The sequence below is a fragment of the Tursiops truncatus genome, chromosome 13 (assembly GCF_011762595.2).
Source record: "Tursiops truncatus isolate mTurTru1 chromosome 13, mTurTru1.mat.Y, whole genome shotgun sequence".
In the NCBI taxonomy this organism is placed as follows: domain Eukaryota; kingdom Metazoa; phylum Chordata; class Mammalia; order Artiodactyla; family Delphinidae; genus Tursiops; species Tursiops truncatus.
This window is the reverse complement of record NC_047046.1, coordinates 2,729,501-2,750,573: the sequence shown is the minus strand read 5'-3', so window position 1 is coordinate 2,750,573 and position 21,073 is coordinate 2,729,501. Positions and strand designations below refer to the sequence as shown.

General features: G+C 40.5%; 1 protein-coding gene across 1 annotated transcript in view; it reads right to left on the bottom strand.

Moving 5' to 3' along the window:
• LOC109551145 (transmembrane protein 132D-like) overlaps positions 1-21,073 on the bottom strand; it is a 382,883-nt gene that overhangs the window by 248,384 nt on the left and 113,426 nt on the right. Inside the window, exon 4 of the mRNA XM_033837902.1 lies at positions 19,377-19,523. Coding sequence (XP_033693793.1) covers positions 19,377-19,523 — 147 coding nt within the window. The remainder of the gene's footprint in view (positions 1-19,376; positions 19,524-21,073) is intronic.

The window sequence follows — 21,073 nt, the reverse complement described above, 5'->3', positions numbered from 1 at the left end:
GCTGTCAAATTATGGTCTGATTTTTGACACTGAAAGGCTAGATTTTTATGTTGTACATACAACACTGGGGCTTCTTAAAAAAATCAATAGTAATGCACACATCTCTCATCTTGCTTACCTCAATGAAATGACATAGTTTATCTGTGCACAGGAGCTGCACGAACACGCAAGGCTGCGTTTTATTCTCTTTGCATCCCCAGTGCCTAGCAAAGTGTCAGTTGTAAATTAGATGTTTCATATACATTTGCTGAACAGGGCAGATTGAATTGCACTGCTTGAAATGAGTGTCAGTGTTGAAGATGCTTAGCATTCTGCTTCTATGATACATTCTTTTCATAGTTATGATTCGTTGGAAGCTGGAGCCTCTCCATCAGCAATGCAACCCTCCAACTGCAGCCCTGTTCTTATGGGAAAATACGGTCCAGTGTGAGACAGATATGCTCTACGATTAGCGATGCTCCAGAATGCCCAGTGATGGAAAACAAGAAGTGCCGATAATAGAATTGCTCTTTAGTCATTCAGAGAGACTGATTTAATCAAAGCCTTCCAGCACCAACTGCTGCTTTGTGCCATGAGAGGCAGTTTCCAAAGAACATTAACTCTTACGTCTCCCCAGAAGCCCAATTCAGCATGCTTTTTAAAATATCTATCTATCTATCTATCTATCTACCTATCTATTTATGGCCGCGTTGGGTCTTAGGTGCGGCATGCCGGATGCTTTCACTGCTCTTCGTTGTGGCTCACGGGCTTCTCTCTAGTTGTGGCGCGTGGGGTCCAGAGCGTGTGGGTTCTGTAGTTTGCAAGCACGAAGGCTCTCTCCTTGAGGCGCGTGGGCTTAGCTGCCCTGCGGCATGTGGGATCTTAGCTCCCCGACCAGGGATCGAACCCACGTGTCCTGCATTGGAAGGCGGATGCTTTACCACTGGACCACCAGGGAAGTCCCTCAGCATGTTTGGAAATCAGCATTTACCTCCTAAGCACCGTGGATACAATGCTACCCACTGAGTTTCCTCATCTCTTAATCTAGATGCCCGTCAATTTTCCCAGTAGGAGACCACGCAACCACACACACAACTGTCCCCAGAAGTCAAAACTCTGTGTCTCATGACTATCAGTAAGTTGGTTTTCAGACTTCCACTGCCTTTTAAACTCATTTCAGGAAAGATTTTTGGACACACACCTCCCCTCGCATACTACTTATGAATAAATGAGTGAATAAATAAATGAATGAATGAAGAGTCTGAGAAACAATGAAATTTGACATCTGAAACTTTACTGGCCTTATAAAGTCTTGCAGGGGCACCGACAATGACGCAAGAATCACGCAAAGCGCTTTTCACGCATCAACCTCCTCCATCCTCAGGACCCCTGAAGGCAGGTGTCACTATTATGTCCACTTCACACACGTGGAGAGTGAGATTAGGAGGCCATATATCCTGGCCGTCGCCACACAGCTGACAGGTGCCAGGGCAGGGACACTGTGAATCCGCATTCGCGTTCACTTAACCACTAAGCTTTCATAACTCCGGGGGACCTTACTGGAGTCAAATGACCTTTTAGTGCAGCATTGCGGCTGAGAGCTCAAGCTTGGGACCCGTCTCCCTTGGGGTTTGAGACTTCATTCTGCCAATATTGCAGGAGTGAACTAGGGAAGTGTCCTAGATTCCTTTTGCTGCTCTAACAAATTACCACCAACTGAGTGGCCATTCTCTTACAGTTCTGGAGGTCAGAAGTCTGAAATCAGGGGTCAGCTGGGCGGGTTGTTTCTGGAGACCTCAGGGGAGCAGCTATTGCCTTGCCTTTTATAGGTTTTAGAGGCGGCCTGCATTCCTGGGCCCCTTGGCCCTTTTCTGAATCCTTTAAACCCCTGATTCCATTGTAACCTCTCTATTTCTATAATCAAGCCTTCCTCTACTTCCCCCGTGTAAGGACCATTGCAATCACATTAGGTCTCTACCAGGATAACTCATGATACTCTCCCCATCCCAGGATCCCTAAGGTAATCACATCTGCAAAGACTTCTACCTGGTGAGGTAACACAGTCACAGGTTCCAGGAATTAGAACACAGACAGTTTCTGGGCGGAGGGAAGGAGGGAGGCATTATTCAGCCTACGCCAGGGAGTCACTTAGTTACCTAAATTGTGCTGGATCTCCGTTTCATGATCCATAAAATGAGGATGGTATTTTTGCCTTTAGTGTTGAGAGAATGAATCAGATGAGCTCAGCGTACAGTAGTTATAGGTAAAACACTTAGAAGATGTTGGAACATACTCATCTCTTAATAAGTGGAAGATATTAGCAGTCGATTTACTGTTTGGAGGCGTCCCAAAATAGACATTATACTGTAATGAAAAGGGCTAATCTGAGGTTCTGGGAATATCTAAAGATGGAGGAGATGAGGGAGGGGATCAAAGACAGCAAAGCCATTGGGGCTTGGAGGGACCACAACTGCCCACCCAGGGTGGGATAGAGCTGACCTCCATCTTCAGTGGTGTCAAGCCATCTCATTGCCCTATGTTAAAATAGCCCTCGCCAATAAATACTAAATGAAATTTCCCTTCCCCATGCAAAATTCAATTCACATCTTCTCATAAACCCTGCCTAAGCCTTCTGCTACAATTTCTTAGGCTGTAACCCCATCACAAGGTCGCTCTGAAATTAGTTTGGAGGTAGTTTTCTCTGTGGCAGGCATGGGTGAATAAGGAATAAGGGAAGGAAAATTATGCTTTTTTTAATATTTGTGCTTTAAAAATAAAATTCAACTTCTGATACTATCCATTGAGTCAGAACTTGTTGATTTCCTTTATTTTATATGATTTTGATATATGTCCTAAGAGTATTATATAATGGGTCAATTCCAATGTATCTTACTAAAAGATAAGCACGGTACATTGTATCTCATCAGCGCTGCAAGTATTTTCATTAATCCAATCCAAAGTGAATTTAGCTTTGTGTTCTTAAATGTAAACACACACAAAAATGTACCAGGTACGTAATTACTAAGAGAGTCAGAAGGCAATCATTTTTCAAAGGTAATTCTTTTTCGAAGGAGAGTAAACGATTTCATGAATCCCTTGAGAGCTCCCTTCAAGCCAGCCCTCGTTTCAGTCCTAAAGAAAATGTGTGTATTTCTCTATGGCAAGTTTAGGATAAAAATAAAAGGATTAAACCTTCTCGATATTTTATGTCATTAATAAAACTAATCTATGCTTATTGTAAAGACTGGCCAATGTCAACAAATGAAAGACAGACTTAAGATCCATGAGAACAGATATTCTGTTTTGCTTAGCATTGAACCCATGTACAATACAGTACCGAGCACATGCTGGGTTCTCAAAAAAAAAAAAAAGGTATATGGTCTGAATTGAAGAGAAAATAAATCTCACCCATAATCTCACTGTTATTAAAATTTTGTGGTAGAAATTTCATTTTTAGCCTTTGGACTATGTTGTATGTATGTGTATGCATATCAGAAAATTAAGAGCATTTTCTTTTACCAGTAAATCTTGAAAATAGCATTTTATTGGTCCTGTCACATTCTCCTATGTGAGTATGATCAAGTTTTTTAATCATTCCCCTATCCTTAATGTTTAGTGGATTCTAAAATTTTTACTATTAATTAAAGTGTGAAGACCACGCTTAATATTTCTGATGGATTATTTAGGATAAGTTCCTAGAATATAGGACCAAAGGGTTAATCAACATTTTAACAAATCCTGGCACATACAGATACACTGCTTTTCTGTGTGGGAACTTCTATGAAGATTTTCTGTTGTTTACAATCATACTCATGTGAAGTTGTACTAAAAGAGACTTTTCTCGAATGCAGCATAGAGGGGTTTAGGCTTTAACATGTTACAGATATTTTGTCCTTGAAATATGTCTCACCCCACTTTTTTTTTTGTAGATAGTGGCCACTTTAATTCACGCAATGATTGATACAAACCATTTGAAGGCAATAAAGCAGTTTGACACAGAATTTTTTGGCATGAAAGTGGAGAGGGGGTGAAGAGAAGAGAAAGATGCTGACATTTCTGTCTCACCCCATTTTAAGGCACCTAAACTTTAAGGAAGGGTTATTAATCTGGTGTCCATGGAGATGGAATTCAGGGATCTTGGATGGGAAAAATGCATCTTTATATATATATTTATCTATCTAGCCGTGAACTGAAATCTATCTATCTATCTATCTATCATCTATCTACCTATCAATCTATCTATAATTATCTGCTTTTCCATCTGTCTATCCATCCATCATCCATCTATCATCTATCTATCCATCCATCCATCAACTCATCTATCAACTTTATCTATCTATCTATCTATCAATGTTCTGTCTAGCCTTGAACTGAAATTTAGCATATCCTTCAAAACTAAATGTAGGCAACGACCAAAGTAGTGGTGACGGTGACTTTTCAGCAATAGAAGTCACGGTGATCTTCATATCACATTGCATTTGTAATAGAGATGTCAAAATATATTCCACCCTTGACGTATATTTAAAAGCGCAGTACTTATCAGACGTGCCGCTAGGCTTCGTTCTTAGGGTTTTATTAAGGAAGCACACATACCGCATCACAATGGAAAATATTTTGAAAGACGTAAAAGAAAAATCTATGCACACGGCCATGAAGCCGTGTATGTTGACAAACATCTTCATTCCAACTTATTACTGGTATTTAACAATCATTCTCTCCACACAGCCCCTTCAGGGACCCATATGTCTCATTTCTTTGCTAGGGCTTCTCTTCACACAGGTTTTCTCTGTAAGGATCTGTTATACAGGCACCCACACGCCACACAAAATGCTGCTCTCATCCGCGTTCCATTCAGCTCCAGGAGTGTGTAATCAAAACCACATTTAGCGAGTATCTCGGGCTTCAGGAGTTCCACGAGGAAAACGGTGAGTGGTTATAGACAAACACAATACCCTTGACAGAAACTGATGTCCACTGACTTGAAAGAATACCTTGGGGTGTTTAAAGAGTCCCACATGACTTCTGCACATCGTGAAATTGATCCTAACACAATTACATCCTGCCTCTATAGGTATTCTGCCCACAACTGAAAAAAACAACAACGCTTTTTTCTTCTGAAATATTTCAGACTTCAGAGTATAGGAAAGGGGTCCCTGACCTTGCAGAGTGAGTCATCCTAGGCACCTTATTTCTGTAGTATATTTACTGGATCTACCTTTATGACAAAGATGAAAGAGCTAGAGTCCCCTGCATTTACTGACTGGCATCTTTTGTTTAAAGAAACAAAAGCTCTTTAAAATAGTGAGATGAAAGCTTTTGATGCTGCCTGTAATTAGAATGGCCGGTCAGTGGGTCATTTCTCCTTGTGATGATTACAGAATATTTAAACTGAAGCTGTTTTCCTTTGAGAGGAAGTTTTCTAAAACTTCTAAAAGAGCAAGTTTATATAAAAAGAAAAGGAAAATCAATTTAGAAAGAATTCAGGTAAACTGGTGCCTGATAACCTAGTGGATCCCAGTGGAAAGCTGAAAATCAAGTAATTTAAAATGAGATCTAGAAATTGTAATATACAGCCACCCCTCGGTAACTTGGGGGATTAGTTCCCACCCTCACCTCCAAATACCGAAATCTACGGATGCTCGAGTCCCTTATACACAATGGTGTTTAGTATTCACGTATAATCTATGCACATCCTCCCACATACTTTAAATCATCTCTAGGTTACTTATGATAACTGATACCATGTAAATGTTACATAAAGAGTTGTAAATACAATGCAAATGCTATGTAAATAGTTGCTGGTGCGAGCAAATTCAAGTTCTGCTTTTTGGAAAATTCTGAAATTAAAAAAATATACATTTTTGATCTGCAGTTGGTTGAATCTGCAGATGTGGAACCCGTGGTAAGGAGGACTTCCTGTATGCGGACTCATAGAATGTGTCATGTCATGTGACTGGCCCCTACCTCTCAGTATACTTCTGAGATTTATCCAGGTTTTTTTTGTTTTTGGGTGGTTTTTTTTTGCCATGCTGCACAGCCTGTGGGATTTTAGTTCCCCGCCCAGGGATTGAACCTGGGCCCTCGGCAGTGAGAGCGCAGAGTCCTAACCACTGGACCGCCAGGGAATTCCTTATCCACGTTTTTTCATGCATCAGGAGATCGTTCCTTTTCACTGCCATGTAGTATTCCACTGCTAAAATGTAGCACAGTTTTTAATCCACTCACCAGCTGATACACATCTGGGTTATTTCCAACTTGGGCTATTATGGAAAAAGCAAAATTATGGATTCAGAAAAGAGACAAGTGGTTGTCTGGAATTAGGGAAGAAGTGGGGATTCATGGCAAATGGGTAAAAAGGGACTTTTTCTGCTGATGGAAGTGTTCTTAAACTGGATGGTATGATGGCTGGACCAAAAAATAAATTTTCTAAAACTCATTTAACTGCACACTTAAAATGGGTTAAGTTTAAGGTATATGATTTATAACAAAACCTGTTTTTTTTTTTTTTTTAAAAAAAGAGCTCTAGGTAGGAATATAAAGTCCCAAGCCCTTATTGCTAATTTTTCTAACTATGTCTCAGTTCAAGTACCATTCCTAAGAAGTGAAAGTCCACCAGGCTAACTGCCGACAAAATCAATCACCAGGGTTAAAAGACTAAAAAGTTACCAAAGAGACTCCTTGAACTGGCACACAGCATGGAAGATGAGGGCTGCCAGGGAAAGGTGCGTTTAGAAATGATAGCAAATCCAAAACACAGACACTTAAAAGAAGACATCCCATCCAAGAGCACAATAATCAGAGTGAAATTTTTAGAACGTAAGAAACAAGGTGATGCTTTTCACAGTTGGACAGTAAATAAAGCTTCTGTGGATGGGTCCCATCATTTTTTCTTTTGTTTCTTCTTTTAATGTTCCATGAAATACTATTATCTTTCTAAACTGCTCCCCAGGCTTTCAGGAGATAGATGATCCAATTACAGCATTTGCTTCAGCAAAGCTGAGCACACCAGGGAGACCTGGGGATTTCGAGATGCTTGCTAGGGTGCTGACAGCAAAGGACTGTCATGGAGGATGAGAGGCCCGTACAGCTACGTGATCCAAAAACTGACTTCCCCAAAGAACTTGGCCCTCACTCTCAAAAATATCTAAGGTATGCGGAAATCTGTGCACCTTTTTTTTTTTTTTTTGTATTTTTGCGGTACGCGGGCCTCTCACTGCTGTGGCCTCTCCCGTTGCGGAGCACAGGCTCCGGACGCGCAGGCTCAGCGGCCATGGCTCACGGGCCCAGCCGCTCCGCGGCATGTGAGATCTTCCCGGACCGGGGCAGGAACCCACGTCCCCTGCATCGGCAGGCGGACCCCCAACCACTGCGCCAACAGGGAAGCCCTTTTTTTTTTTTTTTTTTTTTGTATTTTTGTGTGCACCTTTTTTTTTTACAGTGGAGACTTACCAAAACAAATATGACTACAAAAGCTCATGAGCCTTTTAAAATTAAAATAATTTTATATTTTGCATTGTGCATAGATATTATGCATACATATGTAATTATAAATATAGACATGTATAGTTAGGTTATAGATACGGATATATATGTAGAGATAGAGATAAAAAAAAAGATATACAGATATATAGATACCAATTTATACAGATATAGACGTGTTTTTTCCTGTAGGACTTTTATTGATAATGTTTTCCATGTTTGGAAGGAAGGACCCTAAGGGCTATGTATCCATGGCTGTAAACACACACACACACATTCACTGAAGTTTCAAGTTCAGAAATTTGCATGAAGACAAATATTAAGCCCATGGTTTTCTTGATGGGATGTTCACATATCACATCAGATATTTCTGCTACTGCAGATATTTTTGGTCGTTCCAATGAATGAAGATGCTTTGTGAAATCACAAGCCCAGGGCAACTCAACATTAGCCATGATCTATGACCCTGGAGCGTGTTTACGAAGTATTCTGATGAACACCAGCAAGTGGTACCATACAATTATTGTCGCTATTAGATTATTATTTATGCTGCATTGGTGTAGCTCTAGCAGAAAAAACAGTCGGTGTTTTTTATTACAGCGCCCTGGAGATCCTATCCAAAGCAAAGGCAATTTCCCCAGTAAAGATGTGCAGCGGTAACTCACTGCTGTTACCCGCTGAAAGTGGGTGCTAAATAATTTAATTCTAAATTTGGTAGTCTACTTGGAAATGGGAGATGTTAAATACCAAATATATGGATGTAATAAAAGTAAAGCAACACAAAGGTAAATTAAGGCAAACCTCACACTTCCCCGTGAGACTGCCTAATGGGATTGTATGCGTGTCAGGAAGTGGAAAATGAGTCAGCCTGGGGTATAATTTCATAGGGAACTGGGCTCATAACTCTCCTTCACTGTAATGCCATCTGCTTGAACGATCACCGCTTCCTTTCCTAGTCTATATGTTTCTAATGGGAGTGATACAAATAAGCTTACATTTCCTGGGACACACTCAAATGCTATTTTAGGAAGATCTTAAAGCGCTCTCTTCCAGGATGCCTGCGAGACATCCTTGCACACCTTCCTCTGGGTTGTCTTTCAAATGCTGGTCTTTTAAGTAGCAGCCGTGTCTCATCCCGTTTATATCTGTATTATTTCAGCATTTTTCTGTGGGTCTCTTTTTAGAATTCCTAGAGTGGTATCATACTGTACATGCTATTATTCAAGTTTCCCACTCCCCTTAACATTACATTTTCAGGTCAAACTGAGACAGGCTGGGAACTGGGACCTGGGACCCTCTGCTGCACTGCTTGCACCTGGACAAACCTCTCCTTCAGCAACAAAATACAAAGAAACTATAAGGGACTAAAAATAACCGCTCGGCGTGAGCAGTTGGAGCAAATGATGGACAAAAAGATACAAAAACACCAAAAACCCAACTGCCACTTCTGAAGGGCCAGGAGCAAAAACAGGGTGTTGGGAGCAAAAGCAGGGCACTGCGCATGCCCCCTGCACTCAACACCACCAAAGGGGTGGGCAGACCTCCTAAGCCACGCCTCTGCCCCAACCCCTGGACCCACGCCTACCCTCACCCCAGATAAGGAACAAGCTCGCCCCCCCTCAAGGAGTGAACAAGAGAACCTGTCCCTTGTTCTCGCTCCCCACTACTGCAGCAGGGGCCCCAATAAAGCCTTTCCTGTATCTCGTATCAATTTCTATTCATTAAGGAAGGCTAAGAACCCTAGTTGGTAACAAAATTAATGTCGATAAACATTAATCACTACATGTAGGCAATTCTTCATAGTTGCTGCATAAGTTTCAATTATATGAATGTATCATTTTTAAATCAATTCACCTTTTGATGGATATTCAGGTTGCTTTCAACAGTTAGCTATTTTTTTTAAATGCAGCCATGAACACTCTTGTGCACATCCCTCCATATCCACAGCTAAGCTTTCACCTGGAGGAGAGGTACCTAGACCTGTCATTTTAGGGTCACGGAGATGCATGTTCTAAAAGTCGGTAGCCAGTAGGTCCTTGTTGGTTATCTATTTTATATATAGTAGTGTGTATATTTTCATCCCAAACTCTTAATTTATCCCTCCCCCTCCCCTTTGGTAACCGTAAGTTTATTTCCTATGTCTGTGAGTAAGGACCTACTGTATAGCACAGGGAACTATACTCAATATCTTGTAATAACCTATAATGGAAGAGGATGTAAAAAAAGAATATAAATATTTATATATATGTATAACGTTGCTGTACACCTGAAACTAACACAACATTGTAAATCAACTATATTTCAATAAATTTTTTTTAAAAAGTCAATAGCCAGATATTGATAAGTATCCCTCCAAGGAGGACAAACCATTTTATAATTCCGCCAACAGTGTATAAGGATTCTGGGTTCTCCCTTATTCTCAGAAAAACATTTTATTATTTGCATCTCTTTTTCTGCCAATACAATTAGGAGAAATGATATCTTGTTCTATTGGAAACAATACCTTTGTCTGTTGTATCCCTAATGCAGAAGTGATTAAAACAAACTTGAATGGAAATGCTTCTGACAAATTCTAAATGTAAAGACGATCTTAAAAAATGACACAAATGAACTTATTTACAAAACAGAAACAGACTCACAGACTTAGAAAACAAAGGGGAAAGGTGGGGGGAGGGATAAATTAGGAGTTTGGGATTAACGTACACACACTACTAGATATAAAGTAGATAATCAACAAGGACCTACTGTATAGCACAGGGAACTCTACTCAACAGTCTGTAATAACCTATATGGGAAAACAATCTGAAAAAGAACAGATACATGTATATGTATAACTGAATCACTATGCTGTAGACCTGAAACTAACACACTGTAAATCAACTATACTCCAATATAAAATATAACAAAAGAATAAAGACAATGGGGAAACTTTGCTCACACTTGATACAGACTCCATGTACAACTAATGTAATTCATCTGGTACTTTGAGAAATTGTCAGGAAATAAAGTATAATCTTTCATATCTAGGAGGACTTGGGTATATGTGCCGCATATACTACGTAGTCACATTAACAACTTAAGGACAATTAATAGATGGGTTTTCTTGAACTGTTTTTTTTAATATAAGATGCATATTAAAAAGTTTTCTTTTTTTTTTACATCTTTATTGGAGTATAATTGCTTTACAGTGGTGTGTTAGTTTCTGCTTTATAACAAAGTGAATCAGTTATACATATACATAGGTCCCCATATCTCTTCCCTCTTGCGTCTCCCTCCCTCCCACCCTCCCTATCCCACCCCTCCGGGCGGTCACAAAGCACCGAGCTGATCTCCCTGTGCTATGCGGCTGCTTCCCACTAGCTATCTATCTTACGTTCGGTAGTGTATATATGTCCATGCCTCTCCCTCGCTTTGTCACAGCTTACCCTTCCCCCTAGAAAGCCCAGAGATAAACCCACACACATACGGTCACCTTATCTTTGATAAAGGAGGCAGGAATGTACAGTGGAGAAAGGACAGCCTCTTCAATAAGTGGTGCTGGGAAAACTGGACAGGTACATGTAAAAGTATGAAATTAGAACACTCCCTAACACCATACACAAAAATAAACTCAAAATGGATTAAAGACCTAAATGTAAGGCCAGACACTATCAAACTCTTAGAGGAAAACATAGGCAGAACACTCTATGACATAAATCACAGCAAGATCCTTTTTGACCTACCTCCTAGGGAAATAGAAATAAAAATCAACAAATGGGACCTAATGAAACTGCAAAGCTTTTGCACAGCAAAGGAAACCATAAACAAGACCAAAAGACAACCCTCAGAATGGGAGAAAATATTTGCAAATGAAGCAACTGACAAAGGATTCATCTCCAAAATTTATAAGCAGCTCATGCAGCTCAATAACAAACAAACAAACAACCCAATCCAGAAATGAACTGATGTTCTTGACTGATTATTTCAAAGTTTGTCTGGTCACATGCAGGATTATGTACGAGTCTCACAACAGTCCAGCGAAGGCTGACATTGTTGGGGCCGATGGTACAGAACAGGGTGTTTTGCCCCTTGTTCCGTCTCTGGTGAAATGTGAGATGGCTACTAGCATAAAAATGAGAAACGAATATTAGATTTCCTGAATCCTACACCCATTCTCTTCCTACTCTCTGTGAAGGCATTATCTTTCAGATGGTAATATGTATGACTATTACAATCCGTAAGAGCCAATGATAAGGATACTGAAAGCATTTAAGGCATCAGAAAAATCCCACTCACCACAGGAAAGACATAATATTTTGATAACTTTATACCATTGTCTCAGGTTTTGTTGTTATCAAACTCAGGTTCCGGATGTCCGTAGAGCTGAACTGTCTTGCCGAAGACAGATTGCTAGAAAATACCTCTAATCAAATTATTATATTAATTAAAAACCTCAAGATCTTTTTTTTCCATCACTCGATCTGTTATCCTGAGTCAAGAAGCAGTAAATTGCAATCATTAAAACTGCTTTCTAAAGCAAAACCGAACATTTTTAAACAATCTATAATATCTCCATTACAAGTAATTTTTGCCCAGAACAACAACCAAAAAAAAGGCCAGATCTTTCTGGCTTCAAATTTGGACAAGTCAGCAGATGAATTAAGCATCCCAAAATTGTCAGTATGCCACTCGGCGATGACAAGGACAGATGTCCAGACTCTATTAAACAATCTTCCCAGCCACGCTGCATTATAACTTTATTTATTGTTTGTTTTCCATATCTTATCTTTTCCTAATTAAAAAAAAAATCTATGTTTACTATGGGACTTTTCCAAAATACAAGTAATATTGCCATCATAGACAACAGCCTGACTGAATATCTTCTAATTTTCCCTGTCCTATATTTATTGATAAACAAAATTGGTATTATCTCGTAGGCCCTTTTGTAATCAACTGATTTTCATAACAGATTTATCAAGATATTATTCATATGCTATAAAAGTCACCATTTTAATGTTTACCATCCAGTGGTTTTTAGTTGAACAACCGTCAGCACTATTTAATTTTAGAATATTTTTATTACTTCTGAAAGAAACCTCATAACCATGACCAGAATCTCTCCATTTTCCCCTCCCCAGGCAACCACTAAGCTACTGTGTCTAAAAATTTGCCTCTTCTGGACATCATGTATAAATGGAATCATACAATGTATGGTCTTTTTTGTCTGGTCTATTTTACGTAGTACCATGTTTTCAAGGTTCATCTATGTTGCAGCATCTATCAGCACTTCTCCCTTTTTTATTGCCAAATAATATTCCATTGCATGAATAGATCACGTGTTTGCCCACTCATCTATAATATATATATATATATATATATATATATATATACACACACATACACACACACACATATATATATATATATATATATATATATATGACAAATGCTGCTGTGAACTTGTGTGTTCACATGTGTGGACATTTGCTTTCAGTTCTCTTAGGTGTAGAACTAGTAGTGCCGAATCTTATGGTAACCAGGTAATCTCCAGCTGTTCCTGTGGTCATTCTTTCTATATACTCTTGCTTGACTGGTTTTCAGGTGTTTCTCTTATTTTCACCTCTTTCTCATTCTCTTCTGAAGGTTCTCTTTCTCCTAAAGTTTTCTCTCAAGTTCACTGATTTCGTTTTCTACAGCAGCAAATCCAATAGACATGGAGTTTCTCACCCCATCTTTATCTCACATGGCTTCTTCTCCTTGCGGGCTTCCTCTGTCTTTGATGATACCATGCTTATTTTGAATCTGAGACCACTGATCAATGCTTAAAATCATCTCTATTTCATGCACAAAGTTCTGTCTTTGTCTCTGATACTTAAGAGTTTTCCCCCAAATTCTTATGGTTATATTTTCATATGCCTATGGGTTTTCTGCCTGTTTGGGTATCTGCTCCAAAGGTGTGTTCCTCACCCAGTAACGGCCTTTTATTGTTACTGGTCCAGAGAGGAAACCTTGCTGGCTTTGACATGTCCATGCTCACCTGTACCAGCACCTACTGGCGATATTAGGAGGTAGGCCTGATTTTTTTTTTTTTTAATGCCTGGGTATCCTCCACTCACATTCCTGGTCCTTTTCTTTTTAATGCACAATTAAGATTGGCGATCTTTTCATCCTCCTTCAACCCAGTCCTGCAGTTTTCACAAACGCTTCTCTATGTTTCTAACATACACATGATAACTTTTCTTATTTATTTAATTGGAGTATAGTGATTTATAGTGGTGTGTTAGTTTCCGATGTACAGCAAAGTGATTCAGATATATATGAATAAGGTTTATTACAGGATATTTAATATATTAAATGTACTTAACAAGCACGGGCAACATCCTGATTGAATATCTTCTAAATTTCCCCTGTCCCATATTTATTGATAAAATTGTTATTGTCTCTTTTCCATTATGGTTTATTACAGGATTTAATATATTAATAGTTCCCTGTGCTATACAGTAGGACATTGTTGTTTATCTATTTTAAACATAATAGTTTGTTTTATATACACTAGTTTGTAATCATAACTTTTCCAGTGCATTGCTAATGTGGATCTTCACACCCTTATTATAGTTCACTGGAAATTTCCATGGGAACCTGGTAGAATGAAGGAGATAGTTAGGTACCATGCTCTTTCCATCATCCTATTGGAAACCCCACAACATTTATTCTTTATAGATTTCTGAGATCAAGGTTTCTGGTTCCCCAACCCATCCAGTTTGCTTTTCTCTTTGGAGCAGAAAACTGATTCTGAGTTAAGTATACTGCTGCCTGTAATACATGATGTTTCTCACCTCCCTCTGAAGTCTGGTGTGGCCATGTGATTAAGTCCTGACCAATGAGAGAGAGGCAGGAGAGTATTGGGGGTTGGCATGAGTTTCTAGAAAAGTTCCTTAAAAGGAACTGATCCAGTGGTGAAGGCTCTTTTCTGTCAGTTTTCTTTAGCCTGCAATGCAGATGTGATGACTGGCGCTCCAGCAGCCATATTAATCTATGAGGATAAAAGCCATGCATTAATATTGTGTTAAAGAAAGATAGGTGCCTGGGACCCTGACAGTACTGAGGAGTTGCCATGCCAGCCATGGCCTGCCTACATCAGGGCTTCTTCTATGTGACAGAGAAATAAACTCTTACTTTCAGTCACTTTTTTTTGTTAAGTCACCCTTATTAAATAATCAAACCTAATCCTAACCAATGTATTATGAGATGGATTTATCATGCCAGCATACATTTTTCTGAACATACATTCATGACTGCAATCTTATCTCTGTATACTTTAAATATTACTCTTTATTTCTGACACTCATGTTACCACTTAAGCTATATTTGTTTTAAAATGAAACATGTCGTAATGGGGAAAACCAAATCTGAATCCATATTGTATCTCTTTCTTTTACTTTAACCTCTGTATTCTATTGCTTTTGCTACAAGTTAAGAATTTGCCTAGACCCTGAAATATACAAGACAGCCCATTCTCAAGGCTCTGACCTTTAGAGGTATAACACTTTTCCATTCGTATAGAGATAAAAAGTTGCAGAACAGAGTGTAAGGTTTACAGAAACAGGGACGGTTGCAAGAACAAAGGATTCCGGCACAAGTGTGTGTGGAAGTGTGGCGCAACCAGCCACACCCCTCCCCTTTTAGTATAAAAGAAGGCTGAATTCTAACTCGGGTTAAGATGGTTCTTTGGGACACTAGTCCACTGTCTCCTGGGTCTGCTGGCTTTCCGAATAAAGTCACTATCCCTTTCCCCAACAACCCGTCTGTCAATTTACTGGTCTGTCGTGTGGTGCGCAGGCCGAGCTTGAACTCGGTAACAAAATTACCTATAAATAAATAGAAAAGCGGTATAGTACGAAGGATTATAAACAGATAATTATGAAAAAGGATTAAATCAAACTATGCACTCTTGCTTGTCTACAATCTATTAACAAAGGATAGAGATTTTATAGACATATTAGCCCCTAAAAGAGAAGAATCTCTCTTCAATCAGTAGTCTTGCTGGAGAACTGGAAAGCACATATGTTTCTGTCATTCAAGTCAAATATTTGACCCCATTTCTTTGTACCACCTAAAATCATTTAAATAGCAACTGTGGCAAACTCTGGAAAATGCTCATCTGTGCAGAGAAGAGCAAAGAAATAAAAAGTACATGTACATGACTTTTGTTACACATTTATCTAAGTTTCCATAGTGCTCTAACAGTGAGCAGGATTCAGAAAATGTCAAATGAAATTTGATGGATGGAGCATAGTTAGTTATCCTCCTTCTGTTCCATAATATTTCCTGGCAATGCTTAGGCAAAACAGATCTGATTGATAGCTGTGGGTAACATTCAGATATTAATACTGTGATGATAAGGCTTTCAAAAACCAAAGTTCTGGGCTTCCCTGGTGGCGCAGCGGTTGGGAGTCCACCTGCCGATGCAGGGGACAAGGGTTCGTGCCCCGGTCCGGGAAGATCCCACATGCCGCGGAGCGGCTGCGCCCGTGAGCCATGGCCGCTGAGCCTGCGCGTCCGGAGCCTGTGCTCCGCAACGGGAGAGGCCACAACAGTGAGAGGCCCGCGTACCGCAAAAAAAACAAAAACAACAAAGGTCTTCAAAAAGCAAAGGATGTATTTCAACTTAGATAAGAACCTTCACTCACTCCTGTTGAGTTCATCACTAGCACAAGTGTCTCCTTAATCCATAAAATTACACCTGTCACAGGGACTTAACTTCCTTAAGACAACTTCACAATCCACGGTGAATTATTACCAATACACAATCCATGATTCTCAAGCTCATTAAGGCTCCCTTTTTTGCATCTCGATGATCTGATTCTGACTTTTTAAGAATAACTGAAAGTCAAAGAGAGTGGGAAGAATGTATAAAGCAAAACAGCTCCTGAAGCAAAACCTACTAACGTGAAAACATCCACTCCATAATACATTCTCCAATTATCCTCCAAAGAAAAGAGAAACAGATCTTCTCCCGGTCCGTGCGCGATCCCAAAGAATGGAGCATGATTCTTCTGTATTAATTCCATAAAGACAGAAGCGAAATAAACAATTCTGAAGTGAGGAGAAAGGCTGAACATAGAAATGAATATATCGTATTCAAAAAAGTCTACTTTAACTGTATACATTATATTAAGTGGTAATACAGGCACATAGTGAAAACCAAATCAGAGCCCAAATGGCTCGCAGTAGAAAGTAATTTACGTTCAGCGCCCTCCCCCAACCTGCCAGCTCCTCCAGCAGAAATCACAGCTGCTAGCCCCTTTGCTCAAAAAGTATTCTTCTCTGGGTTTTCCCCAAATGGGGCATCAATATAGACGCTGTTGTGCACCTTGCTTTTTTGAACAGGTGTATCGGAGGCCATTCAATACACGTACGTACAGATTTGCATCATTATACATAGAGTAACAGAGATACAGTCTAATTCTAGAACATCAGGAAACAAATATTTATGGAGAGCCTCATGTGTCCCAGATGCTGCTGTAGGGACTGCAAACAGCTACCGACCAGACCGACACGGTTCCCCAACTAAAAGAGCTTGCATTCCACAGCTTCCTCATTAAGCAAAGCCTTCCTGGCTGCAGTGTAAGAACTGGATTCCAAAAAAAGAATAAACCTCTGCGCCATCATAACACACGTGAGTACATAAATCACATAAAAATGTACATGTGTATATAGGCACATATTTAAACACCTGTATCACATATATGTTCTGTATACACAAACTATGTATAGATATACTGTATATATACCATGTATACATATATGATGCATTACAAAGACACATAATGTACTATATATATACCATGTATACATATATGATGCATTACAAAGACACATAACGTACTGTATATGCACATATAGTATTCTATATATACACATACACATATATTACATACATAGACATACATATGTGTGTTTGGGTATGTCTGTGAGTGTACATATGCTTCTTCCATCATCTAGACCCACAGCAGGAAACAGAAAACTGACTTCAGAATCTACAGAGATAAGGAATATTCTCCACGGTGAATGGCATGCTGATGCCAGCCCTTTGAAGGACTAGGTTGATGGTCCATTCGGGGAATTTGTTTCTTAAAGAAGATACTGTTACAGATATAAGGGGGAAAGAAATGGCAAGGACCACACATATGTATGATTTGCTATGTTCTAGAGCTGTTGATTTTTTGTTTCATTTAAGGAAGTGTTAAAACCCCTTGGGAGTGCCTGCCTTATTTGATCTATGAAAAGGCAGCTTACACTTTATACCTTAATGGGGATGAGCTGCCCTTGGAAAGTTTCCTTATTTCTCCATGCCCAAGACGAACCGAATGAATACTTAGCCAGAAATTTAATAAAATGTTTCAAAACGGTTCAAATCTCTCTGCATTTCATACGTAACACTACAATCACTACTACTCCCACTAACCCACAGAGGAAATAGCAAGAAGAAACACGAGGGAAAATCAGCACATTGGTTGAGAATTCTCCCAAATCCCCCCACTCTTTCTGGTAAAGAAGAGTAAAATATCTATCCATCTATCATCTATCTATCTATCTATCTATCTATATCCATCTCGTCTACCTATCATTATCTATCTACCGAGCTACCTACCTATCTGCCTATCTATCTATCCTTCCTAATTTTTGCTAACTTCGCAACACAAAGGAAACCTTTCATGGAGGTGGCATCGTAGTTCCCAAATCGTATCACTGGCACAGACACCTTTGGAAGTGAGCTTGTTTGTAAGCTCAGGAAGGTACTCCGTGTGGCACAGCATTACTATGTAAACATTTGGGGCAGAACTCAGATACAGACTTCTTCTTTGCCCCTCTCATCTGCTCTACGAGCAAATCTTCAAGAAAAACATCTTGAAACACTGCTCACAAAAGCAAAGTCACAGGCCAGAGCTTGACAGTTGCTAACCCGAATCCCAGAGCACCCACATGAAACAGAGGAGCACAGAGCGAAATCCACATCACATCACCCCCAAACTGGCATCCAGTGCTCTTTGGAAATAAACCCCCCAAAAGCAGAAGAGCCATCAGCTGAGATTCACGACCTCTATATTAGAATAAATAATGGAAAATAAATATTTTCCAAACATTGAGCTATGAAGTTCAAACAGCTGACTCCTGAAATAGTGTTACATACCTAGGACTGGTCCATTCGTAATTATTTCTATCGCCAGCAATACAGGGAGCAAAAAGCAACCAACCTGAAAGCGGCAAAAACCGATCGGAAATTTTCTGGAGTCACAAATGAGGTTTCGGAAACAGAAATAAACCAAGAACCACTGAGCTTCTGTCTCTGCCCAGCTGTGAATAGACTGTTTCTAACTTGGTGGGTATCAGAGACAGAGTCACAATTCCCCATAATTCCGCAGCAGATCATTCACAGGTGCATCCGAAAATCCCAGCACAAAATGCAACCCACGCGTCATATTTAAATCGACACGGCAAATGTGCAAGGCGCCTTTGTGTGCCACGAGATCTACAAGCTCTGGGTGTTTTGTTTTGTTTTACAACAAACTCTTGTTTGAAACGCTTGCCAAATGGGCCATTTTATCATAACTGCCCAGACTTCTCGTTTTACCTAATCATCTGGGATAGAAAGAGGCCGTGTTGCAGTGGAACATCATTTCGAGATAAATTCCGTTTGCATGGAGTAGTCCCTGCAGGGGACCGGGAACTGTGCTGGGATCGTAAGTAGGTCCACTGTGAATAATAGCCCACCTTTTTCCAAGTAAAGGATTCTATCCATCTCACCTGGAAGCACTAATACTATAGACGACGCTCCCCAAATGCAAACCGCGGTCAAAGTGGCTGTCAGCAAATTTGGGAAAAAGGAGGCCATCGTTGCAGCTAATCTGAATATATGGCAGGCCACTGGGACTCACCTGTTTTCCGAGCCCGCTGATTTCTTCTGACAAATGATGACAGCTGGTGTGTACTTCCCAGCGTAATCCATGCTCTTCTTAACCTCCCACACGGAAGGGCTGCTGGCTCTCACCCCAATGATGTTCATGCCTTTCATCACCTTTACCCTGTTGGAGACAGCAAAACGCACAGCTGAGACGGCTCTGGGGCATCCCTGAGTTACCGCTGCTTCTGGGGACACAGTGTACTTAATGGCCCATTGTCGCCTGCCAGGTGTAAGCTCGTGTTTAATAGAATTTAATCACACACTGGCAATCCCCTTCCAATCCATCTGCCCTAATTTTCCCCCCAGTCATTCCTTCCTTTAACAGAGCAGCTAGAACAGTACACTGACATAGGCAAGCATCAGTCACATAAAGAAACAGAGTAACGCTGTGCTAGTGGAAGGCTTTACTTTTAAGAAAATTAACTGAATACCCTCAGACGGTTAAAACTAAATAGAAAAAGGAAATTCATTAACACTGCAAAAGTGGGATTAAAAATGACAACGCACATTCATTGAATGCCTCTTCCATGCCAGGCACTGATGGGACCGTTCCTCCGTATTATCTCATCTAATTTCCCAAGCAACGTTCCAAGTTCAAAGATGGGGAGGGGCTGCGGCTCAGACAGGTTTGGGAATCATGATGGTTCATTGCAAAACACAGGTGCTGAGAGGTGCACAGAGGCGCCTGACTTCCACGCGTGTGCCCCTCCCATGACATCGTCATCATCGTCGTCATCAGCAGGACCATCATCCCATCATCATCACTATCACAACAAACCAGGCGCTCTGCTGAGTTCATGGCCCTTTTATCTCATTTCACTCTCACACATGCCCTGTGAGGTCAGTACCATTTTAATTTTCACTGACCGGCTCAGCAACCAGGGCGATCAGGTGGCAGGTGACCCAGGATTTGAAACGGCTCCCAACCACAGCGCCGGTCCGACCAGGCTCAGTGCTTTCCTTGGCATCACATAAAATGTCCCGGTGCTGAAGCCACTTACTTGACCTGCTCAAGTCCTTCGTTACCCAACACTGGCCAGTACCTGTCCTGAGACCTAACATCTGCTCAGACTTTAGACAAATTTGCCAAAGCAGGTGTGCCCTCCATCACAGACTTGGCTTATTATTTCTCTCTTCCATTCACTTATTCCTTCCTTCCTTCCTTCACAGAAAGGGACAGGTGACACGCTTATAGGTTTTTCTCGAGGATGTCAGAGAAGCCGGATGAGAGAGGCAGAAGGATGTGCAGCAAAACTGGTTTCCTAATATGCCCTAATGTCCAGAAGGAGGAGAAAGGTTCTGGAGGTGGAATTAATCACCAATGCCTAAGGATTTAATCAACCACGACTGTGTAGTGAAGCTACCATTAAAATCCAAAAGGAGGGGTTTCAGAGAGCCTCCAGGGTGGTGAAGAAGAATGCCACTACGTGCCACCATGCTGGGCTCCAAACTCCAGGAGGACTGACGTTTCTTTGTTCTCGACCTCACATATATACACTACCAAATGTAAAATAGCTAGCTAGTGGGAAGCAGCCGCATGGCACAGGGAGATCAGCTCGGTGCTTTGTGACCGCCTGGAGGGGTGGGAGGGAGACGCAAGAGGGAGGAGATATGGGGATATATGTATACATATAGCTGATTCAGTCTTTTATACAGCACAAAGTAACACAA